The 24,612-nt window shown below is 38.0% G+C and overlaps 1 protein-coding gene across 2 annotated transcripts in view; it reads right to left on the bottom strand.

Annotated features, from left to right (window-relative positions):
* The window catches only part of dis3l2 (DIS3 like 3'-5' exoribonuclease 2), a 139,860-nt gene that overhangs the window by 47,730 nt on the left and 67,518 nt on the right, over positions 1–24,612 (bottom strand). The window contains exons 7-13 of one of the 2 annotated variants that reach the window (XM_059502247.1): positions 16,889–16,977; positions 11,432–11,661; positions 11,157–11,330; positions 10,960–11,039; positions 10,740–10,852; positions 4,637–4,744; positions 3,151–3,384 (exon numbers count right to left, since the gene is read on the bottom strand). In XM_059502247.1, coding sequence (XP_059358230.1) covers positions 3,151–3,384; positions 4,637–4,744; positions 10,740–10,852; positions 10,960–11,039; positions 11,157–11,330; positions 11,432–11,661; positions 16,889–16,977 — 1,028 coding nt within the window. The remainder of the gene's footprint in view (positions 1–3,150; positions 3,385–4,636; positions 4,745–10,739; positions 10,853–10,959; positions 11,040–11,156; positions 11,331–11,431; positions 11,662–16,888; positions 16,978–24,612) is intronic. The other variant, XM_059502248.1, reaches the window with a different exon arrangement.

Genomic DNA, 24,612 nt, shown 5'->3' with positions numbered 1-24,612 from the left:
CTCTTACTCAAGTAACTATTCAGACTAGTACTTTTACTTTTACTTGAGTAAATATTTCTAGAAGTACTTTTACTTTTACTTGAGTACAGTTTTTGGGTACTCTACCCACCTCTGGTGCTAGGACAATTTTATTAATGTGTCCATTCTTTTCTGTTTCAATGATTTAGCTAAATTGTGGCCAGGTTTAATTTGCTTCTTAGTTTGGCCTAAATAATGGGAGCAAAATTATTCAGTGCCTCATGTTTTACTAAAATAATATAAATAATTTATAAAACATGCAACAATTTCGTAATCAGCGTAGAGACATGTCTTTTCCCCAAGTTGTTTTCTATCAAAATAAAGGACAGGTAATGAATAAAGTATGTTCTAAGAAATGAAGATAACTTCATAAGTAGGCTACTAAATTTTAATCTGTGAATATAAAATATTATAACTAGTATTTATCTATCATTTTCCACCGACTGTAGCCGTCAAATGTAACAACACATCAGTGAGGCAAAGCTGATGGCCATATAAGAAAATGTGCTTTGATGCGTTTGGTTGATAACTTGTCATCTTGTGTCCTCTGTTTCTGTTCGAGTCCACTCACGTTGCTCCGCCACGGTCTGCGGATTGTGCTGAAAAGAGGGGGAGGAGATAGGTCTACCGCCTTTTTCAGATAAAATTTAAGGGGACTGACTCTGACGCGATCACAAATTTGTGTACAGCTTATGGAGCTAAATGCTATAGACCCGCTAAAAAAGCGAAACCACCCTACTCATTTGAACCGCGCCACTCGAACCATTTATCCACTCACTGAAGTTCAAACGCGAGCTTACTAGAGCAGATGCCTTTACCCACTGACAAATCTTGGTCATGCAACCATTAAACAGTGCTGTGAGATCCAGTGTGAAGTGCTTGAATTCAGCAAAGAACACAAATGATTCAGTGATTTGAACTAGCGTAAAGCCAGATGAAACAGCGCTGACAAACACTGTCCACAACGATACTGTCAAAAGGCATTTAATCTACAAATCACCATCATTTACCATGGATTTACTGAAGGAACACTAACTGTACCATGGTATCGTGTCAGAAATGTGGGACAATCTTAAGAAATTATGATATTAATGTAGACATGAATTAAAGGTAGACATGAATTAAAGGTATTAACCCTCTGGGGTCGACAAACGTGCCAGCATTTTTTGTGTACCGTATTTTTCGGACTATAAGTCGCACCTGAGTATAAGTCGCATCAGTCCAAAAATACGTCATTGATGAGGAAAAAAACATATATAAGTCGCACTGGACTATAAGATGCATTTATTTAGAACCATGAACCAAGAGAAAACATTACCATCTACAGCCGCGAGAGGGCGCACTATGCTGCCCAGTGGTAGACTTCAGGAGCAATGAGCAGCATAGAGTGCCCTCTGGCGGCTGTAGACGGTAATGTCTTGGTTCATTTCTCTCGGTTCATGTCAAATTAATTTTGATAAATAAGTCGCACCTGACTATAAGTCGCAGGACCAGCCAAACTATGAAAAAAAGTGTGACTTATAGTCTGGAAAATATGGTATATAGTTCCCTCCATAACTATTGGAACAGTAAAAAACAAAATTGCTTTCTTTGCTGTGGAGTCAAGACATTTGCAAATATGATAAAAAGATGAATATGCAACAAAACTACAGAATGTAATTTTATTATTAGGTCTTTCGACCTAGTCTAATATGAACTGTCTGAGTTTGGTGGCATTTTCTTGAGTATTGGTAGCCAAGATTTTTTGTACCCTTCCAAATTCACTCTGCTACTGCTATCATACATTATGTCATCATTAAAATTAAGAGGTCCTGTTCTAGAGACAGCCATGCATGCCCATGCCATGACACCACCTCCAACAAGCTTTACAGATGAGTTTGTATGCCTAGGATCATTTGAAGTTACTATTTTTTCTCCACACTTTTGCTTTCAAATCACCTAGATAAAGGTTCATCTTTGTCTCATCAGTCCATCAACTAAGTTCCAAAACTCTACTAGTTCACATTTGTGAAGAATATTGCCTTTCTATTTTTGGTGCTGATCAGAGGTTTGCATCTGGCTGTGTAGCTTCTGAATTTCTGTGTCAAATTCTCCTGCAGACTGTAGATTGACAGAGCATCACCCTAGCTTTCTGGAGGTTGTTGGTGATTTTACAGACATGTATTTTAGGGTTCATTTTCACAGCTTTCATAATTTGTACGTCAGCAACTACTGTTGTTTTTCTCAGCCGATCAGGCCGTTCAGGTTCAATGCAAGACTTAGAATGCAGAAGCAATGGATATAACTGATAAGACACGTACCCTGCTTTTAATTTCTGAAGAATTAATGCAACAGGACACAGCTGAACACTTCTAATACTTATGCTCACATCAGATAGGGAGATGGAACTCCCATCTCTGATCTTCTTAGCTGGTAAAACATCTTTGTGTTGAATCACATAATAATAAAATGTGACATTCTGTACTTCTGTTATTTTACTCATGCCGGACAGAGATTTATGATGTTTGGCATGACATGTAGCAGCACCCTCTCATGGCAGGTGCATCGTCATCTTAAGACCAGCTTTTTATTAAATACAGTGGCTAAATTAATGAAAAATAAAGCATCAGCAGCATTTCCCAAAAACACAGCATGAACTTCTTTACTTCCAAGATCAACACTATTAGAGAGAAAATTATAACTATGCAGCTGTCAGCTACAATATTGAATCAGACAGTCCACTATAGCTTCCCTGAGGAACAGTTTCACTCATTCTCTACTATAGGCCAAGAACTTTATAAACTTGTTAAGTCATTTGTTATAAAGCTTCTCATGAAAAAAAATTACTGACCAATCTCAAATCTCGCGTTTCTGTCAAATATACTCAATCTCCCCACAATCATGTTCTTTCTTAGAGAACAAATGGTATCTGTGAGGATTTCCAATGATAATTTAGACCAAATCATAGTACTTACAAATGATTTTGTTTTTGGATGTAAAAAAATTATAACATTATAAGTGGACCTCAGATAATAGTATTATATATATATATCATTTTTCATTTTTGAAGAACAATGAAGCGTGACCACGGAGATTAGATTGCACACATTGATGGTACAGTAAATGTCCAGACTGAAGTCTGGTCTGTCTGACCTGGTTAAGCTGTAAAGCGCCGCCCTCAAAGCGCTGTGCTCGGAGTTGTTTGGCAATGTTGTGCAAGTTGAGAATGGCTTCTTGTATCTCATGGATTTTGTGGTTTGGGGAGCAGGGTGGCAGCTCTTCAACACTGAAGAGTTTGTCAGGAGCTTCAATCATACTCTGAGCATGATCATAACTCATCTTAATGCAGGAACAGATAACAGTTCGGCCAAACCACTCACTCAGGATCTACAGAGTACAAAAGAAAAAAATACTAAGTAAAAAGGAAACTGGGGAAGGGAGATGGGGGTGGGAGTTTCAGATTATTGTGAGACAAGGCTGTCATCACAGATGGACAAATGGTAATATTGTTAGGCCCTGTGACAAGAGGAGGCCTGCTACACTGAAAAAATGATTTTATGGTAAATTAACAACTTTAGAAAAACATATGTAATTTATACATTAATTTATTTCAGGCCATAAAAAGAAATAAAAATAAAATAATTTTTTATTTGGCATTATGTTTGTTTACAAAGACTAAGTAAATATCAGAGTTATGATCCTGTTGATCCCTTCATGCACTTGGGCATGAATGATAAGGAAAAATGTTTCACTGTTTTCGAGATGTATTTACTAGGGATATGCATCTCCATATCTGAGGCTGATGTGATATGCATCTTGATGCATAGCCAACGATACGATACATTAAACATACATACGAAATCAATCTACATATAAAAATTTGGTCACAAATTATGTATCACTTTCTAAATAATAACAGTATAACACATCTACTAATAATTATATATACATATATACATTTTTTACACAATGCATTGTGATACAAATACCAACTTGTATCCGATGCACACTTTAATTCGATTTTTTATGATTTTTTTTTTTTTTATTGATGTTGTTAGGTTTAGTAACTTGCTGTCTTGTGACATCTGGAGTTCATTTTTGCTAAAAATGACCTATAACCGTCACTGTGTAATGTACTGGGTCACTGTGTTACCGTCACTGTGTATTGTGTACCAAGAATTGAGGTCTTTGTGTTCAGTTGGGTAATAACTACACTTAGAAAACATATCTAAAATAGGTATGACAAGTGGTCTACTTGCTTGATTAAATGTTTATAAGTGAAACACATGTTTTAACAGCATGTTTTTTTTTTTCAGTGCTACATTATTTGAATAAAGTTTACAAACCGTGATTGAGTAACATGTATTTGAGTCATGCAGAGTAAACTTAAAATAATTAAGTAGAAATTACTCATCAAACTCTAACTGGCCACAGTAAATTGACTTATTTCCTTTGATAATTTTACATAAGTAGATTCTACACAAATTTTATTTGCAAAAACTTTCAAAAGATGAATTAAGTAAATTTTGCTTATTGCTTTTTTAAGTGTAATAAGAAATGAGTGCCAGCAGAGGGCCCTGTGGATTTTAGTGTTTTGCGATTTGATTTCAATGAGAGTGTAAGATGTAATCTGACACACCTTTCCCTCTGGAGAAAGCTTCCAAATAACAGAGAATGTCAGTCGATCAGTCAGAGGATTCAAGCTGCACAGCTCCTCACACAGAAGTCGAGGCAGCATAGGAATTACCTGCAGCAAAAAAAAAGATAAAATAATGATACAAATGTACTACTATTCTATCAATGTAAAATGACATACAACTTAATGTAGTTCAATAAATAAAGGATAACAATAAATGCAATGATTATAAAAGGTATCATTCACTGAAATTATACATTCAAAAACATAGATGAATTAAATTCCAGTACAGTGTATTGCTGGACACAACAATTGATCATGCATTGGTTTCATTAGGAACTATTATGGTGGACTCATTAAGTTATTAAATTAATATTATAGGGATAACCCTCATGAATATGTTTAAGCAAAGCCATCAGAGGAGACACAATCCCTTCATATGAGAAAAACATTTAATTTATTTATAAACTGATAAATGCATATAGAGATAGCTAAATATGGCAAAACTCAACTGACGTGAGAAACCTCATTGAATCTCGAGCATTAAGCACTGTTGTGCTTCCATGTTAAAGATACAGTATTTGATGACCTCTATGTTTAGTATGCACATTGATCAATGTTTACATACTGTATGCATAAAATCCTAAATTAAATCTTTTCATCAGTGTGATCATCAATATCTCTTCATAAGACTCCGATTAAACCGAAAAACATTAAAGCAGCAAGCAGCGATGAAAGTGCCCTCGTACCCGGCTCACCACCACCCAGGCCACAGGAGAAAAGCTAATGCTGGGTCATATGCTTATAAAATTGTAAATATTTGTGCCACATTTCCTGCTGCCAACAGGCCATGGCACCATTATTATAACTGAATATTGGCATGTAAATGTCTTCAGGCCAGGACTCTTACCAAACATGACATTGCATTCATTAGGAAACATTGCATGTTTAAGTTAGTGTGAAACAAGATATTTCCTGTTGCCAGCAGGCGGCGCTATAATTATAATTGAATATCAGCTAAATGTGTAATATTTAGATGTGTTCAGGCCTGGACTCGTTTGAGGCAGATTGGGCATTGTATGCATGAGTTACAAAAACTTCCTGTTTCATAGTATTAATAGCATGCTTTAGCACTTAGTAAATGTTGCTAGCATGTTTGAGAATATTTCTAGCATGTTTAGCACACAATGGCATATTTAACTGTGTTGCTACTAATGCATACAAGTGTAAAACATGTCACTTCCTGTTGCCAGTAGGTGGAGCTATAACTATAATCTAATATGAGCAAGCAGATGTGTTCAAGCCAGAGGTTTCATTTATAAACGTTGCGTACTCACAAAATGGGCATCGAAACATACGTAGGCAATTTTCCATGCACGTATCGTGATTTAAAAAAAATAATCTTGTCGGAAATATGAAGGCAGCACACGGACATTCTAGACCAGGGTTCGTCAAATCTTGCCCTAGAGGGCCAATGCGTTGCAGAGTTAAGCTCTAACCTTGATCAAACTCACCTACCTGTGATTTTCTAATGAAGATGTTGATAAGCATGCTTATGAGTGTTTGATTAGAGTTAGAGCTAAACTCTGCAGGAAAGTGGATCTCGTGGGCCAGATTTGAGGATCCCTGTTGTAGACCATGCATACAAACTCTTTTTCCTGGAGTAAGAAAAGTAATGAAGTAAACAACGATTTTATACTCTATTGTCGATATATGTCGATATACACATTTACATTAAATACTCCACTTGCATTAATGGAGATAAACACTGAAATACATAATTTTACAAAAAACTATTACATCATTTTATTAACAATAGGCAACATAATTTTCCTGTGCTATGTTTTAATGACAGCGAGGAGTGCACAACAATTCATCTTTAAACTTAACTACAGATCAGAAGAATATACAAGATATACAAGAATAATGATCAATGATGCGCACTTCGATATTATGGTGGACACTGCTGGATTCAGAGGTCGACAGGTCCACTGTCCTGTATAGGACCAATGATAATAGCTTACAACTGCAGCTGCACTGAGGTGTTAATGGCGTGTGAAGGCATCTCCACAACAATGAAAAATACCACCGTATATGAAGGATATAACTAGGAAACAGTAAGATTTGCATGTTTCCTTTTTAAAATACTTTGTGACTTACTGATCTGTTGGATCACTCCTTAAAGTTTGATGAAAATCCTAATTTTTAAATTGAAGATAGACCTCTTCTATATACAAATTTCTACTCCATATTACTACAGCTCCCCCTTTATCTGCTGGCCTAATAACCAAGTGTTTATTATCCACCAAAGTAGTTAATGTATCTTATTCTTTTCTTGTTAAATAGTTTTTCAATGGTTTGACTTCTTTCTAAAAGTAATTCTACATCATAGTTAACCATTTTAGTAAAAGGTGTTGATAGCTGAATTTTGTATTGGAGGCAAAAGGACATATTCCTAGAACAGGGGTTTTCAAACTGTGGGTCGCAACCCATGTGTGGGTCACAGAATGGAACAAGGTGGGTCGCACAAAGTCACTTGACTGCAGCTAAATTTGCGTTTCAATGACACACACACACTCACACGGTTCAGTCCAGGGCTGCACGAATGTGACGAGTGGGGCGGGGCCGAGAGCCGTGGGAACGGAGCGAGGCCGTGGAGTGACTGGAAATAAGCGACACCTTCGACACTCACAGGTCTCGAGTCCCACGGAGGAGATCGGAAGGATACAAAAGAGGAGCGACGACAGTGAAGAACGAGAGAGACCAGGCCTGGGTTTTATTTTGTGTTTGGTTTTTGTTTGTGCGCGTCATCCGCGAGGGGCTGTCGCGCTGTTTTGTGTTTATTTGGTTATTAAAACTTTGATTGATTGTCCGCCGGTTCCCGCCTCCTTCCAGGAGGAGTCATTGAGGCGGTGGGCTGGAGTGAGTTCGTCCGTCCCTGGCAAATCCAGCCCACCGCCTCGAGCATCCTCGGCAGCAGACTCCTTCGCCCTGCTCGATGGCACCGCGGATTCACCGCAGCGGCGAGGGATCTTCGGCAGCGCGTCCTTCCTTCCTCCCAGGCTTAGGCACTAGTGTAACATTAAAAACTTCACAATCACGGGAAGGAGGATATAGCCCACCAACATTAATAACGAACTGCAATATCCTTAGTGTGATTTTAGAAATGCAATTAAGTCCGCGTGCGTTGCGTCTTTTGAAGCACGGGCGCGCACGAGTTGTGAAGGTCTCAGAGCAATGTCATTAAAAGGTTCAATCGGTCCGCATTATTAAAAGAGAAAAAACTTGTTCACTTCAATACACTATATTCTGCATGAGATCGCATACATCAGAAAATTCAAATGTTACGAAAACGGTTTCAGGTAGGCCATGTTCATTAATTTCTATAGTCAGTTTGAACTCTGCACGGTTTTCGTTCGGGAAACGGTTTGTAAAAAGCATTTCACATGTACAGGGTGAGCAGGGCACAAACGCAGGGTTAATTGTAACACTACAAGATTTAAACATTTCCACAAAACAAAATGTACAAAAGTTTGCAATATTTCTTTGACGTATCATCTCTGTTTAGAGAAAGATTTGCCAAAGTTCTGAGATCTTTTGAAGATATTGCTAAACATTTATTTAACCATTGCAAAAATAAATTTCTGCCTGAACTAAATGTCATCCATTTTTTTGTATTTAAAATGAGACACTGTTTATTTTCAATTTAATTTAAATTTTTAATTCATAAATGCATTTTCTGCAACAAAACAACAGTGCAGATTACAGTTCACTGGAGTGAGCCTGTTTCACGTTTTTATGGACACTACATATTTTGACATCTGTAAACAAAAATTAAAACAAATACTAGTAGTGAAATTTTTCAGGTGTAACCATAAAATGGTTATTTTTCTTAAATAATTTCTTTCATCAAACTTAGATTAGGCTTAATGTCAACGTTTTTTTTTTTTTTTTTTTTTTTCAAATATTCTGTTGGGTCGTGAGATAGATAAACACTTGTCTAGGTGGTTCGTGGAATGGAAAAGTTTGGGAACCACTGTCCTAGAAGGTTCCTCATCCTGTCCAGACACCACTGGTATTGTATGTGTTGTTTTGCTCTTAACTCAAAATTTATATGAAAAAATAACCAAAAAAAAAAAAGGATATTTTGTTTCCAGATTCAGTTGTTTGGTGTGTCAGAGCAAACGAGAGGCCTTTGGACAAAACTTGCATGGCATCATCCACTAAAAGGAAACTTGAGAGATTTAATACAGAGTCCTTTTGGTAAAACTGTGTGTTTTGTCTTTCTCCCTCTCCTTCTCTTCCTCTTCTTTTCTGAACTAGCGTTCAGAAAAGCGTTCAGTAACGTTTCTAGCATTTGTAAAACTGCATTTTTCCATCTAAAAAATATATCTAAATTACGGCCTATGCTCTCAATGTCAAATGCAGAAATGTTAATCCATGCATTTATGACCTCAAGGTTAGATTATTGTAATGCTTTATTGGGTGGTTGTTCTGCAATCTTAGTAAACAAACTACAGCTATTCCAAAATGCAGCAGCAAGAGTTCTTACTAGAACCAGGAAGTATGACAATATTAGCCCGGTCCTGTCAACACTGCACTGGCTCCTTATCAAAGATCGTATAGATTTTAAAATATTGCTTATTACTTATAAAGCCCTGAATGGTTTTGCACCTCAGTATTTGAATGAGCTCCTTTTACATTTTAATCCTCTACGTCCGCTACGTTCTCAAAACTCAGGCAATTTGATAATACCTAGAATATCAAAATCAACTGCGGGCTGCAGATCCTTTTCCTATTTGGCGCCTATACTCTGGAATAACCTACCTAACATTGTTCGGGAGGCAGACACACTCTTGCAGTTTAAATCTAGATTAAAGACCCATCTCTTTAACCTGTCTTACACATAACATACTAATATGCTTTTAATATCCAAATCCATTAAAGGATTTTTAGGCTGCATTAATTAGGTTAACCGGAACCGGAAACACTTTCCATAACACCATAATGTACTTGCTACATCATTAGAAGAATGGCATCTACGCTAATATTTGTCTGTTTCTCTCTTATTCCGAGGTCACCGTAGCCACCAGATCCAGTCTGTATCCAGATCAGAGGGTCACTGCAGTCACCCGGATCCAGTACGTATCCAGACCAGATAGTGGATCAGCACCTAGAAAGGACCTCTACTGCCCTGAAAGACAGCAGAGACCAGGACAACTAGAGCCCCAGATACAGATCCCCTGTAAAAGACCTTGTCTCAGAGGACCACCAGGACAAGACCACAGGAAACAGATGATTCTTCTGCACAATCTGACTTTGCTGCAGCCTGGAATTGAACTACTGGTTTCGTCTGGTCAGAGGAGAACTGGCCCCCCAACTGAGCCTGGTTTCTCCCAAGGTTTTTTTCTCCATTCTGTCACCGATGGAGTTTCGGTTCCTTGCCGCTGTCGCCTCTGGCTTGCTTAGTTGGGGTCACTTCATCTACAGCGATATCGTTGACTTGATTGCAAATAAATGCACAGACACTATTTAACTGAACAGAGATGACATCACTGAATTCAAGGATGAACTGCCTTTAACTATCATTTTGCATTATTGACACACTGTTTTCCTAATGAATGTTGTTCAGTTGCTTTGACGCAATGTATTTTGTTTAAAGCGCTATATAAATAAAGGTGACTTGACTTGACTGAACTGTCCGTTGGTTTTGGTTGTGACTGTAAAAAAAAAACTACTCAAAAGAAGCTCTTCTGTCAGAAAGGTAATCAACTACTAGTCAAATTAAAGGAGACTGAACATTTGGTACACTGTGTTCATCTGGAGGGATTTTAGGTCTGTGTTTAGAGTTTAGTCTAGTTTAGAGTTTTTTCCAAATTAACGGTGTGAAAGACCATTGCTGAAACAAGAGGGTTTCATGACACTTTAAATTAAAAAAAAAAAAAAAAAAATGTTACTCCAAAGGTTAAATGCTGGTACCTACAGCAACATCTAATAAAATTGCTTCTGCACTGCAGCAAGAAATTTTAAGGGGCTTGGAATTGTTTGGTAATTTTTTTGTAGTGCAAAGTGCAAGAGTGCAAAAAAATCAAACTTGGACTTGTACCTTCTGAACCAGATAAACACTTGTGGCTCTTTTACCAGCGATTTGATCCAACACACTTCCCTCCTCCACAAAGTAACTCACATCAGCTATATGAACACCAACTTCAAAATTGCCTACATGGGGAAAGAAAAAAAAAAGTTTATTGTATCATAAAGGGATGAATTTTTGTAAGTGTAATGACATTTTTAATGAGTTCCAATGTCAAAGGAACCACACATACCATCTGAGAGCTCTTTGCAGGATAGTGCATCATCTAGATCTCTGGCTGTAGCTGGGTCGATGGTAAATACACAATCTTTTCTAAAAAAAAATATATATGAAATCGGATATATTTTAGTAAAAATTAAATTGAGTCATGAAGCACAAAAAATAGTTATTATATGAGTGCTGAAGAGTAGGGAAAGGGTAGTAGGTTACCTGAGATCTCTTCTGCTAGAGAGTTCAACAGCAGGGATGCTCCAGGGCAGATCTTGGGGAAGACAATTCAAGACCTCCTCTGGAAACTCTGAGAAGTCAACATCATATTCTGTCATGATGCCTTCTGTTTCTGGCTCTATTTCACCTGCTTGCCCTAACGTTTTTGCAAGCCGCCTAGAACCAGAGAAAAACAACTTTGATAAATGCTTTTATGAAGAATGATTGCTAATGTATACCCTTTAATTTGTAGAAAATACTGGTAACCCAGATCGCACCCTTCAGCAAAGTTGTTGTCTGCTGGCCAGTGTGTTATTCGGCAAATAAAGAGTGTGTTTTCATAGTCTCCAGGTCTGGAGACAAAGTCTGCAGGACAGTCTGCTAGAGGCACATTAACTCTTGGAATCCGATGGTCCACAGGAGAGAACATTGCAAAATTCTTGTTAGGGAGAAATTTAATGAAGCCTGATGCTGCCCTGGAGTGCTTTTGCTCAAAAATGAATACAACCTGAAATCACAACATGCATGTACAATTATACATATCAAAATAAAGTCATGCTATAAATTTAAATTTTCTCCAAAATGAGATGTATTATTAACATCATGAAGATAAAATTCACCCCGTTTATTATTGTGCATAATTCGTCAATGATGCACATTATTCCAAGACCAAAAAGAAAAAAATATAAAGACAGAGGGCTGGATGAAAATGTTTTAAGAAATGATAATTGTGATAATAATTTTCTTTATAAAAGGGGTTCAATGAATGTTATATATGATGTCTATGCGGCAAAAGTGACTCACTTGAACCACACCATGTGGAATATTTATCAGGGTTCCCACTCTTAAGTCAAAAAATTCCCTGACTAAAAAGCTGAATTTCCATAACCTAATATTGAACCGAAAAACAGGCCGCTGTTGTGCTGAGCAGACAAAAACCAGACAGTATTTTAAATTCACCCATTTACAAGTGTAATTTACATGTTCACAGACGTTTTTAGTACAAAACCAAGTTAAACACACACACACACACACACACACACACACACACACACATACATATATATATATATATATACAGAGCTGGGTAGATTACTTATGAATTGTAATCAGTTACTGATTACAGATTACATGAAAAAAATTGTAATCAGTAATATAATCTCTTAGATTACACATTTTTGGTAACGTAATCTGATTACTTTTGGATTACATTTAGATTACATTTTTGCTAACCCTTATTTGATATCACATATATTCAGTTAGCCTAATCTTGTACTTTTTTAAAAATATATTTAAATATATAAAATATTCAGCAAAAAAAGCCACAATTACGGTGGCCGAGAAGTGCAAAACAAATCACAATTACAAAAACAAAATAACAAATCCAAAAACACAACGACAATTCAGAAAACAAAATAACAATTCAAAAAACACAACGACAATTCAGAAAACAAAATAACAATTCAGAAAACACAACGACAATTCAGAAAACAAAATAACGATTCAGAAAACACAACGACAATTCAGAAAACAAAATAACAATTCAGAAAACACAACGGCAATTCAGAAAACACAACGACAATTCAGAAAACAAAATAACAATTCAGAAAACACAACGACAATTCATACAAAACGGAAAAGGTAGGTATATTTTGAGAACGACATACTTATTGCTGATTGGATGAGACACCTGTCAATCAAAAATAAATTGTGATCAACTTTGTTGAAATCTAATGTTGAATTTTGCTAAAATGGAACACATTAAACGCTACTTTGAAGAAGGACATTCATATGACGTGATTGTGGACATGCTGGCGACATGCCACGACATTAAAATGAGCTTGCGCTCTTTAAAAACGCACCTGAAGAATAATGGTATGTTCAGAAGAAAGAACTATTCGCCCATAGACGAAGTAAGGAATGCTATTAGAGCAGAGCTGCGTGGACCAGGACAGTTGTTCGGCTACCGGACAATGTGGTTAGTACTTCTATGTTTTCTGAATTGTCTTTGTGTTTTCTGAATTGTTATTTTGTTTTCTGAATTGTCGTTGTGTTTTCTGAATTGTCGTTGTGTTTTCTGAATCGTTATTTTGTTTTCTGAATTGTCGTTGTGTTTTCTGAATTGTACTAACCACATTGTCCGGTAGCCGAACAACTGTCCTGGTCCACGCAGCTCTGCTCTAATAGCATTCCTTACTTCGTCTATGGGCGAATAGTTCTTTCTTCTGAACATACCATTATTCTTCAGGTGCGTTTTTAAAGAGCGCAAGCTCATTCTAATGTCGTGGTATGTCACCAGCATGTCCACAATCACGTCATATGAATGTCCTTCTTCAAAGTAGCGTTTAATGTGTTCCATTTTAGCAAAATTCAACATTAGATTTCAACAAAGTTGATCACAATTTATTTTTGATTGACAGGTGTCTCATCCAATCAGCGATAAGTATGTCGTTCTCAAAATATACCTACCTTTTCCGTTTTGTATGAATTGTCGTTGTGTTTTCTGAATTGTCGTTGTGTTTTCTGAATTGTCATTTTGTTTTCTGAATTGTCATTTTGTTTTCTGAATTGTCGTTGAGTTTTTGGATTTGTTATTTTGTTTTGTAATTGTGATTTGTTTTGCACTTCTCGGGCCACCGTACACAATAGCTTATTTGTCAAGTGCAATATATGGACAGTTAATACTTAGAAAATACTAACACTAATTTACCTTGCTGTAAGAGTTTGCTAGTAACACATCACATCTTATGATTTTAAAGCATATTTACTTATAATTAAGTACAATATTTAATCCAATAAAAAAAAAAAAAACACTAAAAGTGAATAAGACTGTATCAATGAAAAAACATCAAACATTATAGCTACACTGCGAACATGAATTTTGAAAAAGACTAAACTCACTCAGCGATGACATTTCTATCCATCTCAAACCATTTGAAGTGCAAAGTAACAACGAGGAAAAGACAAACAATAACAACATTACAAAAATGAATATTAAAGAGGATGAAAATCACAGCAATAACATTGCTAATGCAGGGCTCCACATTAAGCTTTTACACGAGCTTGTTCTTCGGACAAGTAAATCAATCATTCATTTGTCCGAGTAAAAAAGTATACTTGTCCAGGGAAAAAAAAATTGTTTGTTTTTTTGGCACAAATGTAATTTATTCTGAAACGGTCTCATCAGTGCTCTATCAGGTATTACTTTAATCAGTATATTTTTTGATATTTGCCTTAAATTGATTGCTGTTACACTTTAACTTTATAAAGAAAAATATTTTCCTAAACTGATTAAATGTAGATGTCTACATATACGTTGAATTCTAAATTGTGATCAATACATTACGTTAGAATAATAAGACATTAAGGTTGTTATTATTATTAAAATGAAATCAGTATCAACAAACTCCATCTGTCCAAATGAATAAATTATGTTATTAGATTAATGTTTTACTTTTTTGACATACAAAATATGAAATGTTGGAAAAATGCAATGATACTTTTAAATATGATATTAAACCACCAGTAGGGGGTGACAAGTCACTGTCTTAATGAGTGAATCATTGATTCAACCGATTCATTCAAATGGCTGATTCATTCAATAAATGAAGGAGGTAACCGTTTTATAAATGGCTCACTGAATCATTGACTCATTTAAAAATGAATCATTTAGTAACAAAAGACTGTTGCTCGGAGATGCACGACTGTTCTGCTTTGGCTTTGCTTAGAATTATTTTTGTCTGAAATTAAGTAAAAATCCACAATGTCTCTTAAATGTAAGTCAGTTAATATTACTTGTTTATTTAACTGAAGTATAAAATCAATAGCACATTTGCAATCGAGCTGAAAGTCGGAAAAACATAAATCCTGGTCGTGTGATGTTGCACATATTATACAGAATATTTATATTTTTTGTATCGCATTGTTTGTTTCTTTGTGTGTGCTGTTCTTATAGTTTTTATTTCTCCGCGAGTCAGACAGACTGCACGAGCCTCAACTGACTCGACCTTGGTACTGTCAATACATTACCTGTTATTAGTCACCGTTTACACTGAAAGTAATAAAATCAGAATCATTCTCTTCAAAGTTTCAGTGATGCCCTAGTTATTTTTTGTTATTAAAATTTTGATCAGGTTACTTGTCCGGTCGGGCAAGTAAAATTCTTTTTCACTTGCCCCTTCACAAAATCCACTTGTCCCGGACAAGCGTTAATGTCGAGCCCTGACTAATATATAAAGACCATTTCCAGGTCAAATATTTAATCTCAAAACACTTGAAGTGCATAAGGTAGTAACAATGAAGAAATATCAACATTACAAAAATATATTAAAGGACATGAAATTCCCAGCAATAACTTTGGTAGGTCAAAGATTTCCATTGACAGCAAATTAATCCATGGTAGGCAGAGTTTACACTGAATAGTGACATTTTTCCATGTCTTTAAAAAAAAAATTAAATGATGTCTGAACATCCAGTGATTAAAGGCTGCGTTCCCCTCCATATTCCAATATCTTGCTGATTTCTTCTGAGCTTGATTCTGACACCCCTCCCCCTCTCCGCCGGAAAAACTTGAAGAATCACGAACGGCAGGTTTATTAGGAAAAAATATAAACGTAAAAAAAAAAAAAGAAACTTAGGAGAATCAATGATTTGTGAACGACTTATTACCATTGTGTAATGAATATGTAATCATATAATCCATAAAAAAGTAACAGTAGTCTGATTACGAGAATTTTAAAAAGTAGTTTACTCTAATTACAAGTACTTGAGTTTTGGAATCTGATTACGTAATCCAGATTACATGTAATCCGTTACTACCCAGCTCTGTATGTATATATATATATATATATATATATATATATATATTTTTTTTTTTTTTCTACAGAAATGTATGGTTTTTAAGCTTTCATGGATTAAACGCTTTGAAGGATTTTGTTTGTCATTCATTCATTTCTTCACATTTAGTTTTTTTGTTTTTCTGTTGTCTACTTTTAATAGTGAATGTATTTGTCTTTCGAGCCCGAGTTTTTAAATGAACAAGATGCAAATTATAAACTTTTGTGATGATGCAGCAGTGGCTGATCGTGCAAGTGACGAATCAGTCAACTGTCCCGAGCACTCCTTATTGACAAGTCCTATAGCCTAACCATAACAATAGGTAAAATATGTGTAACAATGAGAAATAAATAAATAAATAAATAAATCAATAAATAAATACAGATGCCAAATGCACATCCATAATATTCAATGACTTGGACAAACAAACAAACAAAAAAAAACCTTTTATATAAAATTCCCTGACTTTCAATGTCTGGAATAGACCTTTTAAAATTCCATGACCCGTGGGAACCCTGGTTTATCCACTCTGTTCAAAATTCAAATGGCAGCACAGTGCAAGTTCACTATTGTAGATGCGTTTACTCATTATTAAATTGAGTATAAAAAAATTTATTTTGCAATTTTTTACTTTTTATTAAGACAAAACAGTATTTAGACAGGACGCAAAGTGGGAGAGAGAGAGAGTAGGGGGCGGGGCTGGAAAGGCCCACTAGCCAGGAGCCGAACTCGGGATGCCTAAGGCGCTACGGTGCTATATGCTGCCCACGAGGCTATTGGCGCCAGCAAATGCTTACTTTTAAAAGTAAAATTTTCATTCACAACCGTCATGAATATGAACTACTGATTTTATTGTCTTAAGTGAGCATATTATATATCCTTTCAAACAAATGACTTACCTTTCCAGTCCTTTGCATGGCTCTATCTGAACTTGGTCCAGAAATGTTGAATGCACTTCCATGTTTGACAGATTGTGTTGTGACAAGGGCTAAGGGAGCAAAAAAAAAAAAACATTCAAGCAATATAAATGTGATTGCTAACAGCTATTTTCCGTTTTACTTTCAGTACCTTACTTTAATGTACAAAAGCATAGAATAATTACATTTTCAAATATTTTTAAAGTATTTTATGCTCAAAATACAATACAAACTGAAATAGTGAAATATTACTACAATTGACAATAACTTTTTAATTTGAATAGATTCTAAAAAGGTTTTTAATGTAATGACAAAGCTACTGTTTTTAAGTGTCACATAATCCTTTAGAAATCATTCTAATATGTTCATTTGGTGCTAAAGAAACACTTTTCTTCTTCTTCTGGTTGTGAGTCTATGGTAGCCCATAGAAATGAAAGCTTTAGCCTAAGTTCTGCTAGGAAGACTCAATTACTTCGTCACTAATTACCTTCATCATTATCCAATCACGTCTTTATACTTCGGTATAAAAGATCGTACTTACACATGTTTGAGTTTGCAGATGCCGACGTGATAAACGCAGATTCCGACGCGATTGTTCCTTGCTCAAGCTGTCGCGTTTATTACTCGCTATAGGTAAGTTTGTGCCCTGCAAACTATCGCGAGTTTGACGTTCCTCTAAGATGCACACAGGATCGTTGGCTTTGCTCCGTGTCGCGGTGATTATCTGCGGTCGTTCGTGTTCGATGATATACAAACGTTCAGCTTTTCTCGGCAGAGGATGCGAAACATTGGCGGAGTTCCGTGTGCTTTCCAGGGTTGCCAGGTTTTCTCAAAACAGCCAGTTACTACTGAAAATAGCCCAATCGCATTTCAAAAGGGGTTTCTCGGTAGAATTCACTTTCTAGGGGCTATATATGACATTATTGGGGTCACCTCAAAACCCGGACAGGAATAGCAACCCGCAGCAAAAAAAAAAAAAAAAAAAAATGGTCTTGGCAACGCCAGTGCTTTCCGAGATGTCGCGTCAGTGCTGCTTGGGTCTCAACACCTGAAAGGACTTTGGTCTCAATCAACAAATATTTCATCTGTACGCTCACGTGAACCTGCACAAATGAAGTCTCTCTGGACCAGCAGACAGAATCAAGGCTGCCGGTCTCTTTTGGCATCTCGCCTCCATCACTTCATCAGTCTACAGCATTATAAGTATCATTTTTTGTTCTATGCACTTGTGGCGCTAGGGCATTAATTTTATTCTCTGCAAGGTTATATACTCACACGTTCAAGATAAAGCACTGGGCATTTCGTGCTTAAGATGTTGAACATAGTGCATGCAATGTTTTGAATAACTCCATCGTAATGAGGCATTTTTAAGGCTTGTAATAAAAGCAACAATCTTTTATACTGATAAGGATTGTTCGCATTTCTGTAAATATATGCTTCGTCTAGCACACTTAAGATTTGTTGTTTTAATCCTATGCTTTAATCCTTGTTTGTTCAGTCATTGTTTCATTTGCGTCTATTCCTGAATGCTTCGTACTGGAATGGGATTCTATGGCTGCAGATGCAGAGAACCGCTGCTCTCACCTCATCTTTACACGGCTTACTCTTGGACTAGCGCTATTATGAACACTGGATCTATCAAGCTGATGTGTACATGGACCCTTTCATTTGAGTCTTAGGTAAGATTCGGCTCAATGCTCAGCAGGTATCTTAAGTCCACGTGACACGGAAGTTGCTGCTGACTTTATTTCAGAGTAGTGACATATATCCAGTTTAAACCGAATATTAATTAGAGGGCATGGTTTGTTTGCGCTCCTGGTCTTCGTCTCACTCATAGCAAACTAACGGCTGGAGGGGTGTGTTAAGGAGGTTCTGCACATGCTGTCAAACTGATGTCATCAGAAAAACTATGCATTACAGAGTGGAAATGTTCCGATTTCGATAAAGATTACGAAGACAAACAATGATTAATTGTTTACATCAAGATTAGCAATGTGTACTAGTAAGTTTAAGTCAATTTCGATTTTATGCAGACTTTAAGCTGCAATCAAGGCTTGTTTATTTCGCGCATCTACTGGTGTTGGTTCATTCTGTCTCTCATACCATCGACTTCAGTCTTACTTGGCTGTTGCGGCCTTCACATTACACTTTCAGACTTTCAGACAGCTGTGCCCCTCAGCAAACCCGGATCCTTTAATCTGCCCTCCGTTAGCAGACATAATACTAAACTAAATGACCTGCTTACGTCAGTTAGAAATCACATTTCTAAAGGCGTCGCTCCCTCTACACTCAAAGCCTACACGTCTACATGGTCTGCTTTTCTAATGTTTTTCCTTCCAAATTTCTGTTTTTCCTATTCTAATTTCGACCGTTTGCTCCTTTCTCGTCTTTAATTTTAAAAATTGCAATCTTAAAATTTCTCTATTCGCAGACTCCTTGCCGGCATCCAATTCTACGCTAAATTTTATAATCCTAATTTTCAAAGCCTTTTCTGAATATTCCGTTCGATTACTACTTAAGGGGTTAGCTAAATCTCCCAACAAAATTAAAGACAAATGCCTGCCTATTACCCTGCCCATATTGCAAAAATTAATTACTTCCATCCGCTATGGCCTTCTAAGTACCTCAATATTCTTCTCGAGGCAGTGTTTTATCTGCCTTCTACAGGTTTATGCGTCCAGGGGAATTCACTTCAGAAACTAATTAATTTGATCCTGCTCGTGGCATTTCCTTTTCAGATCTACGATTCGGACCTAAATTCTTCACACTCTTCCTTAAGCACTCCAAACTGATGCGCAAGGTTCTGGTGCTACCTTAACAATTTCAAAAATCAATAATAATTTCTGTCCCTTCTCAGCCACAGTGAAATTCCTTAAAATCCGGCCTAGAACTTCTAAAAACTAACCGCTCTTTACTTTACCTAACGGAGTACCCCTTTCCAAGGCCTGTTTTAGAACTCACTAACCACTGTTCTCAAAAGCTGCAGTCTATCCCCCTCTCTCTATATCAGCCATTATTCAGAATTGGGCCAGCTACTTCAGCAGCTGAACGAGGAATCGCTACGTCAGCTATTAAGATCATGGGCAGATGGTCTTCCTCAGCATTCGAATCATACATCAGACCTGACCATTCTCGAAGCTCAGCAAGCTCTCCTGTAACAAATCAGGTAAATTCATGCAATTACTGGTGGTGGTGTTACTAGCGGTATATATATATAAAAAAAAAAAACTGTATGGTCTATTGAGGACTGCCTATGTCTGACCTATTGTGGCTATTTCTGTATGGTCTATCGTGGCTGTCTGCGTCTGGCCTATCGTGGCTATTTCTGTATGGTCTATCGAGGCCTGTCTTTGTCTGCCTATCGTGGCTATTTCTGTACGGTCTATCGAGGCCTGTCTGCATCTGGCCTATCGTGGCTATTTCTGTACGGTCTATCAAGGCCTGTCTGTGTCTGCCTATCGTGGCTGTCTGCGTCTGGCCTATCGTGGCTATTTCTGTACGGTCCATGGACGGGGCCTTCCGCCAAAGAAATTTATAATTATGCTTGCTGAGTTGTCAAATGTATGCTTCGTAGTCTTTCTGGTAGAACTGCTTGCAAAAAGGTGTTGTTGTTACTGTAGCTCATGATTTTTTTAATAACTTACTTTTGATGGGCATTATGGGATTGTGTGAGCTTCATTCAACTTTAAAATCTGGAGCTGCACGACTGACCAGTGACTGAAGATTGGAGGCATAATTTTTCACTTAAGTTAATTTTATTTTATAAAAACCTTTTATATTGGTTTAATTTAATGTAAAAGGGAGATAATATCACACTATATTATGACATTTATGAACTTTTTTTTTTTTTTTAATCAGGCTTCATTCAAGTTTAAAATCTGGTTGACTAGCACTAGATTAGAGAATTTTTTTTTTTTTTTTTTTTTTAATTGACCAAAACACAATGACCACAATTTAATATTCAGTGTTGGGCTACCGAATATCTGAACACATGCATGTTTAGGGGAGAGCTGAGATATAGTACTATAATGTCTTCATCTGTTTGAAACATTGAATTATACCGTATACCATATTTTCCGCACTATAAGGCACACTTAAAAACCTTTCATTTTCTCAAAAAACGACAGTGTGCCTTATAATCCAGAGCGCCTTATATATGGATCAAGGCGCTCTGTCAAAATGTCAAAATCTCAGATGACTGTAGCCTTTTTTTAGTAATACAGTGTAACTGCATGGCCATTGGTCCATGCATTTAATATAAAACTAACCAATGACTTGGCAGGGGAGCTGCACGAGCCTATGGCAGTAAAGCCCGCCAAAGCCAGCCAGAATGGGCGGGGGCATCCGGCTATAAATGTGTCACATCGCCATAGGATCCTCAGATTATTCTCCTTTAGCGACAACTACAGATCTTTGCTCTACGAGACTGAGAAAGCCTTCGCAGTGGTCAAGCCTTGCAGTGGAATGAGAGACCTCTTTCCTGCTCGGCCATTCTCGCAGCTTCTCGCCGCCTTCGTGCCAGAAGCAGTGACATCTCCAGTTCCCTGCCGCCATCCAGCGAATTAAAAGAGCAAATTTCAAAGAACAAATTTCTAGTGTTGTTTCAAATGCCGCACCATTTCTGTCACTCCAATGACGGTGTGTGAGTGTGTTTCATGCTTGGGCTACACCCACGCTGAAGCTGCGCTCACTGAAACAGAATGTCCTCATTGTGAGGAGATAAGTCTTGCCCCTCCGCACTTGTGGAAAGCTTTCTTTTCAGAAAGCGACTCTGCCCCTCACGCCCTTCCCCTTTTCCTCCCAGGACCCTGTGAGCAAAAAGTAGCAGGGCAGAGGAACTCGGCACTTGGCGAAGAGTGTGCCCACGCCGGCTGAGACCCCACGTGCCTCACTCTCTCCACACAGAGATGGTTCTCCTGTCCACTTCTACCTCCCAGATTTGCATCCCTCTGCGGCTGCGAGTGACATGGTCTCATTTGGAGAGTTAAGCTTTCGGGCTTGTACGTCGACCCCGCCCCCTTTCAATCTGCACAGCCCAGCTTCAGAAGACTGAAGAAGCTGTGTGATGGGTGGGTGGGATCATTTGCGATGCAGATGGCTTCAGGGGTGAGACAGGTTCTGTAAATGTCCTGGAGGGAGGGGAGAGAGACACCAACGATCTTCTTGGCTGCTCTTACTATGCGTTGAAGGGTCTTCTGTGTTTCCCACATTGCAGGCACCATACCACACAGTGATGCAGCTAAGCAGGATGCTCTCGATGGTGCCTCACAAGGTGCACATGATGGAGGCCAGGGCTCTGGCTCTTCTCAGTTTGTATGAGTCCATTCAAAGCTTCATGAGAACAGGGGTACGTGTAAATGGACGGTAGTCATTGAAACAGGATGGAGACGCTTCTTTGGAATTGGAATAATGGAATGAAGATCACCAAGAATTGGTGTGCGCCCTACTCTGCTCGCCTCAGTGCATCTTCTTCACGCCACCAAGATGACAGCACAGACAAGGTTCCCTTCCTCAACTCCCCAGTTTTCCCTAGTGGCCTCCAGTTGAGGGCTTTGCTGAACGATTTACCACTGCTCAGAAGTCATCCAGGCAATGCGACTCTTCCTGCCAAAGCACTCCAGCTCAACAGCTGCTCCTAGTCATCCCAAAAATGTGCCAACTCAGCATCCCTCAAAGACTGCGCTGCCAGGTGCTCCCATAGCGCCTAAGCCCTAGCCTCGCCAGCGTTCCCGCTAGGCCAGGCCCTACCAGTTCCTTGAATGCCAGGGACCCCGACCCAAGATAGCATTGGACCCTGCCCCAGGTGTCATCCTGATCTGCGGGAGAGGAAGAGTAGGAAGACAAGTCTCGCTGTAGCCGGACCACCCCCCAAAATGCATCTGTAATGCCTCCAAGCACCCCGTTTACTTCCGGATTCCAAACGCAGTGCGTTTGTGACCAAAGATCCTATTGTGAACACAGGGCCTGCTCCGATCGCGTCCACGCAGCCAACCACTATTATAGTGGGAAAAATAAAACACAAACTTTCCACTCACTGTGAGCATCGGGCCCCCTATAGGCGGCCCACTGCTCGAACCAATCAAGCCTCTTGCCACACAGGCCAAGGCCTGGCAGGCCATCCCTGGGTTGTCAAGGTGGGTTATGGGGATAATAAAATGAGGTAATACACTCCAATTTGCTCGAAGACCCCTGCACTTCAGTGGCGTGGTCTCCACCTCGGATGTAACGTAACGCACACATACTGTCAGTTGTTTAGAGTGCCTGTCCCTTGCCTCATCTGCCATCAGAGCATACATCTTTGAATTTCTCATTTCTTTTATGATGCTTTCTGTGACCTCTTCTGAAATACATGAATTCATTTTATTTTGCGATGAGTGAGACAGGTAGGTAGCATGGGATGGAGCATTGTACTGCTGTAGAAATGGGTCAAAATGTGTGAGAAGTTTCATGCACTCAAGGATGTTTCCCTGATTTTGACTCTGGCTCTGTTCATCATGTCCACGGAATGCAATCCCCTGCTTCCCCAGAAATGACGTCACAGCAACAACACCAGTTGTTTTTCCAAAGCACAACAAGAAAAAAAAAAAACAAAAGGCAGCAATGGAGGGAATACCAAAAAAAGCACACGGAAGGGACAAGGACTCTGGACAAAATAATTAACTTTACACCTGAATCTATGAACCCTCCTGATCAGGAGTATGCAAACGTGTTTTTTTTCTTTACTTACTGTTACTACTGAATCTATTGAACAGATAGATTGAATTCTGCCCTTAATGTCTCTGGGCCCAATATTTTCACTAATTCATTGTTTCATGATATGACATTTTATAAAAGATGTTCAAAATATAAATGAAACCGTGTGAAAGCAATGATTTTGCAATACATATTTTCCACGGTCATATCTATTAATTTATTTGTAACGCTGCTTTTTTGCGTGTCAGTCTAGTTTGATCTTGCATTAGCATTTTTCCTTTGCGCTTCACTTTTCTGCACGTCTCTCTTTGTGGCACTGCTTTGACGTGGGGGCGGAGTCAAGGGACGGGGGCGTGCACAACATGCCTCCCTGGAAGTGACGTCATTGGCCCGAGACGCAGCTCACAGATCCAGGTCCTGTCATGATGAGCAGAGACTTTCGAGTAGATCATTTCTTTTTGAAGTGGATCGACGCTTCTGTGCGCTGGCATCCTCCCACATGTTATGAGATTTTAAACAAACACTTGCAGTTAACCAAATGAAACAATACACATTTGAATGCTATAAAAGTGTGCACATTGAGAGAAATAAACAGCAGATGTTCATGTTAACAACTTCTTTAACTTGAGCAAATGCTGCTAATACACATATACATTTGTTAATAAAGTAAATAAAACAAAAATATGAATGTTTTAATGCTATTGAATAAAAAAAAAACGATCCACTCGAAAGTCTCTGCTCATCATGACAGGACCTGGATCAGATCATTTCCAGGGAGGCATGTTGTACATGCCCCTGTCCCTTGACTCCACCCCCACGTCAAAACAGTGCCACAAAGAGAGACGTGCAGAAAAATGAAGCGGGAAAACGGCATCGCAAGATCAAACTAGATTGACACGCAAAATAAAAGCAGCGGTGCAGATAAATTAATAGATATGACCATGGAAAATGTATTGTAAAATCATTGATTTCACGTGGTTTCATTTATGTTTTGAAATTCTTTATTTTTGTTT

The sequence above is a fragment of the Carassius carassius genome, chromosome 20, assembly GCF_963082965.1.
Source record: "Carassius carassius chromosome 20, fCarCar2.1, whole genome shotgun sequence".
Lineage (NCBI taxonomy): Eukaryota > Metazoa > Chordata > Actinopteri > Cypriniformes > Cyprinidae > Carassius > Carassius carassius.
The sequence above is the reverse complement of the archived record's forward strand: the minus strand, read 5'-3'. Positions and strand labels throughout refer to the sequence as shown.